Source organism: Gracilinanus agilis, chromosome 2 (genome assembly GCF_016433145.1).
Source record: "Gracilinanus agilis isolate LMUSP501 chromosome 2, AgileGrace, whole genome shotgun sequence".
Taxonomy (NCBI): Eukaryota; Metazoa; Chordata; class Mammalia; order Didelphimorphia; family Didelphidae; genus Gracilinanus; species Gracilinanus agilis.
This window is the reverse complement of record NC_058131.1, coordinates 97,186,507-97,193,359: the sequence shown is the minus strand read 5'-3', so window position 1 is coordinate 97,193,359 and position 6,853 is coordinate 97,186,507. Positions and strand designations below refer to the sequence as shown.

The following is a 6,853-nucleotide window of genomic DNA, read 5'->3' as shown; positions in this document are numbered from 1 at the left end:
AGCTTGAAATTATTTAAAGTATCAAGGCAACATCATCCTGACAAGGCAGGAAGGGGCAAGAAGTCTTGTTTGGAGTGGGGGTAGAGAATAAACTACAGAAAGAATCTTAAATAAAAAGGAAATGACAAAAGACAATGACAAAATTTTACAAGATTTCCTTCTAAAGCCCTGTGAGGTTAAAAAAAAAATTCCATTAGTAAATACTGAGTTTACCTCAAATCCCTAGATTTTTCTAAAGAATTATGAATTCAAGTCTGGAGAATATTTCTTATGTAGGTAGAATTTTTCAAATAATACTTAACCAACTCAGCCAATGCATTATTAGAAGCAATTAATATCTATTAGCTAAAGATTAATGGCACATTTGGGTATTATACTGCTTTTTTCAAAGGGGTTTCCTTATAACAATTCTGAAATGTTAAAATGTTTGTTTATAATTATGACTATACTTATTTTACCCTGTGTTTGGACAGATTTCCCAAAATTAGCTATTATTATTTAACTGTTAACATTTAGATCTTTTATTCTAGTAGACTACATGTTCCTAAAGGGCAAAGTATTGCTTCCTTTTTGTCTTTATATCTCTAGAGTCTAGCACAGTGGCTTGTATGTAGTAGGCATTTAATTGTTGAATTGAACCAAATTCTAGATCATATGCCATTCAAATTATAGTGATTTTAAGTTGTAATTATAATAGTTTCTGTGGAGACAAGAAAATATAAGGCAGTGAGAATCTCTCATTGCAAAAATCTGCCAAAAATGAAGATTACATGCTATTATCTCATTGGCTATCTGCTGTACAAAGAGAATGTAATGGTTAACAGGGAATTGACCAACTAATTACTGGTTTAAAGCACTTGGGAAAAGAGGAAAATTGCCCCCAATAAAGCCTATGTAACAATAGCTAAGCCAAAGAATCTCATAAAATGATGTTATAATAGACATGGAGTGAACTTAAAAATTATATTAAGAATCACATTTTCCCATCTTCTACCTGTATAAACAGAACTTTCTAGCAATCATTCTAGTTTAGCTACTGAAAATATTTTCAAATTTAACTTTCCCCCACTTGGTTTGTGTCTCAATAAGCAATCACTAAAAAGATTCTACATTGGTGAATAAGTGGGGTGGAAAGGAAATATAATTTTTTGTCAATTCATCCACTTGTCTAAGTGGTTAAAAAGGATGGAAAAACTGTTAAACTGAGTGGCAAGTTATCCCATTTTGCTACATCAACAGAAGATATTTATGCGGAAAAAATTCTGTCTACAGTCTTAAGTGGGAGCCTGAGGATTTCTCTGTGGAAGGTTTCCAAATCTCCAAATCAATGATTAGAAAAATTATTCTATTAGCACTACAATCATGCATTGATTGGCCCAGTCCTAGGTAAGCATGACCCTAATTGCAGTGATTAAAAAAAATCATAGAAGTATAAAGGAAAATAGGTAATTAGCACACCTTCCCCCTCCCCCTACCTTCCCTCCCCACTAAAGTCCATTATGGCTTTGATCTCCCTTGTGAAGAGTAAGTAGAAGAGTATTGCCACATTAAAAAAAAAATTCACACTATCAGGCATTACTATTTTTTCCTTTGCTTTTGGATCTTTGCAGTACTTATTAGGGAACCCAGACATGTGCGGATTCCAGCAAGGTGCAGCAGAGATCCAGCGGCCTCTTTAAGCTCCTCATCGATTTCCTGACATGACTCTCTCTTAGGCTTCTTGATGGGCCGGACTTTGTCAGAGGTATTTGCACATGGTTGTGATACATAGCCACTGTCTCCAAGAGGGTCCTCTTCATACTCAATGTCTGTATCTTCTTCACTGTGAAATCCTTCACTGCCATCACTTCCTGCAAGGTTATTCTTTGGGATAAACTCATACACCTCATCAACAGAAGATAAGGAAGACACACTGGAGCGGGATGCACAGCGCTGTGTTGCTATGCTGCTTGCGCTGTAATTGTGATCCTCCTTTGGATCAATATTGTTGACTGCAGAATCATTCTCTTGTAAATTTATGGCACTGGGATGGTTAAATGCACTAACAAAACTCCTTTTCTTTTGCAAAGCTGTTTTGAGTGGCAGGGGCTTCTCACCTGCATAAAACCAATTCAATCAATGAATAAAACATTTACTTCTGTTATTTATACATAGGATTTTCTTGTTGAGACAACCATACTTATTAATTTGGATTTACATAGCTTCTTCTGTAGAACAAATTAAATATGATTAAAATTGTACCTAATTTTCTCAAAATGCTGTTCATTTCACCATTTATTGGTGCACTTGAAAATTACAACCCAGTAAAATGCAAAAGATACTAGAAATGAAATGGGGAAACCACTCTAGTATCTTTGCCAAGAAAACCCCTCATGTGGTTATGAAGTTAGACATGACTGAAAATGACTGAATAACAACAAAAACCATGTCAAGTCACCACTACCATTTTAAAGATTAGTTTCAGAAAAACTATTTAACTGGCCCAAGATCACAGAACCACTAAGTGCTGAAGTTGGGATTCTGACCCAGGTTTTTCTGACTCTATGTCCACAAACATTTTTTATATTTGTGGGTAAGGACACTGTTGTAATAAAAGGATCTTAGATTAGATATGTGTTACAATTACGGATGCAATTGTCCAATTTTCTGAGTTTTGATTTTCTCATCTGCAAAATGAAGGTGCTGGACTAGATTAATTCTAAGGTCTTGCTAGTTTCTAAATCCGTTGCTCTATTATAAAATTAATATTGCAAACAAAAACAGCTTGCTTCAAACAGAACAGAGAGCAACAGAAATCTAAGGTCTTAAAACGAAACATTAAATACTCAACATTCTAACAGAAATTATTCAAAAGCCCCAAATGCTCTACAGTAAAAAATAAATAAACGATAATAATAATAATAATAATAATAATAATAATAAATGAGTTCTTACATTCTAAAATTCCTTGTTCAATTGATGTATTTAAAAGCATCATTGCAGTGGCTGCATCAATATCAGATTCTGTAAAGAAAAAGTTAATATTATTAATAATATTTACAAAACTGTTCAAAGAATTATCTTTTAAAAATATGACAGATACATTAATAATTTTAAAATAATATTGAAGTCTATGTTGAAGCCTTAATACTGCTCTCTGATCATGAGCTAGCATAAAATACAAAGTATTTGCTTTTAAGTTTACAGTTTGGGGGAGAATCACAGACACAAGCTCAAGAATTAATTTCTGCAAACTTCACTGTTCAGGAAACTCAAACAGTCAAGTGTGTAAAATTAATTAATTTGTCAATGACAGTCTTTTGCTATAAATAATGGCAGTAAGGAGACATAGTGGATAGCATGCTGGGCCTTTAGTTAGAAGACATCTTCCTGAGTTAAAATCTGGCCTCAGATACTCAATAGCTATGTGACCCTGGGCAAGTCAATTAACTCTTTTTGCCTTAGTTTCCTTATCTATACAATGAGCTGGAGAAGGAAATGGCAAACCACTTGAGTACCTCTCCTAAGAAAAACCCTACCGGGGTCAAGAAAAATTGAACATAACTAACATGACCGAACAATAATGTTCTTACCTACAAATATAAAAATTATTTGTGAGGTAGAATCAAAAAGACCTGGGTTAGAATCCCAATTTAGGTACTCACTGGCTCTGTGATCTTGGACCAATTAATCAATTTTTCTGAAGTTAAACTTTAAAATGGAAATGATGATACTTCACATGGTTTTTGTTGTTTTTCAGTCATTTTCAGTCATTTCTGATACTTCATGACTACATAAGGGGTTTTCTTGCCAAAGATACTGAAGTGGTTTCCCATTTCATTCTCTGGTTCATTTTACAGATGATGACACTAAGGCAAATAGGGTCAAGTGCTGCAAGGTTCACACAGTTATTAAGTGTCTGAGGCTGGACTTGAACTCAGAAAGATGAGCCTTCCTAACTTCCTAAAAGAAATTAATTCTTGGGCTCATGTCTGTGACTTTCCCTCAAACTGTAAACTTGAACTCAGAAAGATGAGTCTTCCTAACTTCCTAACAGGCATATGATGCACAATCCTCAGTTATTATGAGCATCATGTATCAGTTATAATGACTACATAAAAAGAGTCAATCAGTCAACAGTTACTAAATGACTACTATATACATGCCAAGTCAGTGCTAAGGACTGAGGGTACAAAGGAAAATGCAAAAAATAGACTTTGCCCTCAAAGAGCTAACAGTTCAATCACAGATGAAGAAGGTAAGTCAAAGAACAACCACAAATATATGGGAAATCCAATGTTTCAGACTATGCTTCATGAAGCTACAAGATAATAGGTAACAACATAAAAACAGCTAAAAAGCAATATCTTTTCACATAAGTACAAATGCAACTTTGTGCAGGAGCATTCATAAGATGATAAATTGTTGCAGAATTAGTCGTCCATGTAAGAGAGAATGCTACTGTGATCTCAGTATCAATCTATTTATATGTTCATTAAAACATTTATTTTGTGCCTATTATGTTTATAGGAATTTGTAATCTATCAGAATAAATGGAATGTGGACACAAATAATTATGATATGACAGAGAATGGAGTAAGTGCAAGATTGTGCAAAGTGTTAGTTCATTAGCACCAAAGAGCTGTATGGCACTTAGAGGGGATTGTCTCATCATTAGTGAGACAAGGCAGTGAAAAAAGTTTGGACCACTGAAATGAGAGCATTCTCTGAATTACCTAATAAGGAATAGGTAGTTAAGTTAACTCAATAATTGTGTCACAACACAAAAGCAACTAGGATAAGGAGATGTCTGGTCTCTGGGGCAATTAAAACTTAGTAAATAAGCAATTCTAGGGACTAGGGACCAGTCAAACTAGGCTTTATCAGTTCACATTGGTAATCAGCCTACTCAAAATAATTGTTCACCTTAAAAAAAATGAAATGAAGGAATCTAAAAATGACTAAATAAAAACAAATATTTCATATTACATAATTTCAATTTGAAACAATATTCAAAGCACAGGAAACTAACTCCTCCACTCTTCTTCAATGTGGTATGGTAAAACTTAAAGGGTAATAAAAATATTGCTTTATCTATTCCAAAGTCATTGCAGGGAAACTTTCTTAAATTTTAATGGCCAGGTTTACTAATTTGATAGAGATAACAGGAATGAACAATTCGACATCAATTTTCATTAAGAAGCATACAATTGTTTCTAAAAGTTTTATCCGTCAAGTCAAATTTTCTAACTTTAAACTAGAATTTAAGCTAAACTTTAAAACTTTACCCATATTGTTCAATACAGCTATAACTTGAGGGAAGAGAGTAAAATAAATTATAAAAGCCCAGCTAATCAGCATCATCCTTAAAAATAAATAGAAAAAAGTTAAGATAATCAGAAAACTTCTAAAGAAATTTTTTTCAGAAAACCATCGAAGGAAAAAAAAACACTTTGATGAACAAATGTTATGGATTAAAATTAACTCAAGACGGCAAAAGGAAAATAATACCAAGAACAACATCAGAAATAAAACTGAAGCTGTGTGACCCTGGGCAAGTCACTTGACCCCCATTGCCCACCCTTACCACTCTTCCACCTATGAGCCAATACACAGAAGTTAAGGGTTTAAAAAATATATATTCCATTACATTCATATACCACAAGGTGATGGATCATTAAAAAAAAAAAAAAAAAAAGAAATAAAACTGAAACTATAATAAACCACATCAACTTGAATAAATGCAATGAAGAGAAAAATAAAATTAGCAAAAAACAAATGAGAAAAAGATGATGATGAAATGGAATAATTTAGAAAATACCTATGGAAAATATAAAGAATTATGAAGTAAAACTATTTTGCTTGAAGATGGAATAGAAGAAATCACCAAAAAAGAAAAAAAAAATCAAGCAAGAATAATACCACTTGTAAACTTTTAAAGAAAAGATAATGGATTTGAAGGGCAGAACTAAGAGAAATAGCCTAAGAGTTATTGGGCTTCCTGAAAATTGAGACTCAGATTTCAAGATTCCAACAAAAAATAATTTCATAGACCCCCACCAAAAATAAAAATACATTATATCAAATGTCACCAAATTTGTACATTTTTCTAGTCAATTTCTTGAAAAGATAAATTTCAGAAAGAAATGATTCTAAGAGTCAGAGTCATGGGGCATCTGGGCAGCTCAGTGATTGAGAGTCAGGCCTAGAGATGGGAGGTCCTAGTTTCAAATCTGGCCTCAGACACTTCCCAGCTGTGTGACCCTGGGCAAGTCACTTGATTCCCATTGCCCACCCTTACCACTCTTCCACCTAGGAGCAATACACAGAAGTTAAGGGTTTAAAAAAAAAAAAAAAAGAGTCAGAGTGACGCTCTGATGAAGTGTTGAGGTAAGGAGAAATCAGAAGTCAAATGGGTTTTGTGAGGCATATGGAAAGATAGAATAAATGATCAGAGGATTTTGGAATTCTGGAACTTGAAGGACACAGAACACTTATGAATGATTTCAAGATTAAGGGTATGACTATGTATGTTTGTATGAAGCTAAAGTTGAATAAAAGAAATAGGTTGTGGAGGTTGGATAGATTGAGGAACTGAGAAGTCAAGATATTTAAGATTGAACATATAGGTTGAAGTTACTGAGTTTGAAGGTGGGGTGGTAAGTCAGGCATTAAATTCATTGGGAGTTAAACAGTACCCTCAGTACTTAGTACACAGGGGAGGGTGGACATTGTTGATAACAACCCACAGGATCTGGATTGGTTGAAAAAGTTGAAAGGAAAAAGTGGGCAAAAAAAAGAAGTGCAAAGCAAGGAGTATAAAATGTCAGAATCTAATCAGAAAAGGCCTAAAATGGAAAGAAGTCTGATCATT

At 33.7% G+C, this 6,853-nt stretch overlaps 1 protein-coding gene across 2 annotated transcripts in view; it reads right to left on the bottom strand.

Moving 5' to 3' along the window:
- Nucleotides 1-1,578: 1,578 nt before the first annotated feature.
- Nucleotides 1,579-6,853, bottom strand: part of FOXN2 (forkhead box N2) — a 44,152-nt gene continuing 38,877 nt past the window's right edge. Inside the window, exons 4-5 of one of the 2 annotated variants that reach the window (XM_044660657.1) lie at nt 2,935-3,003; nt 1,579-2,096 (exon numbers count right to left, since the gene is read on the bottom strand). In XM_044660657.1, the coding sequence (XP_044516592.1) occupies nt 1,579-2,096; nt 2,935-3,003 (587 nt within the window). The remainder of the gene's footprint in view (nt 2,097-2,934; nt 3,004-6,853) is intronic. The other variant, XM_044660658.1, reaches the window with a different exon arrangement.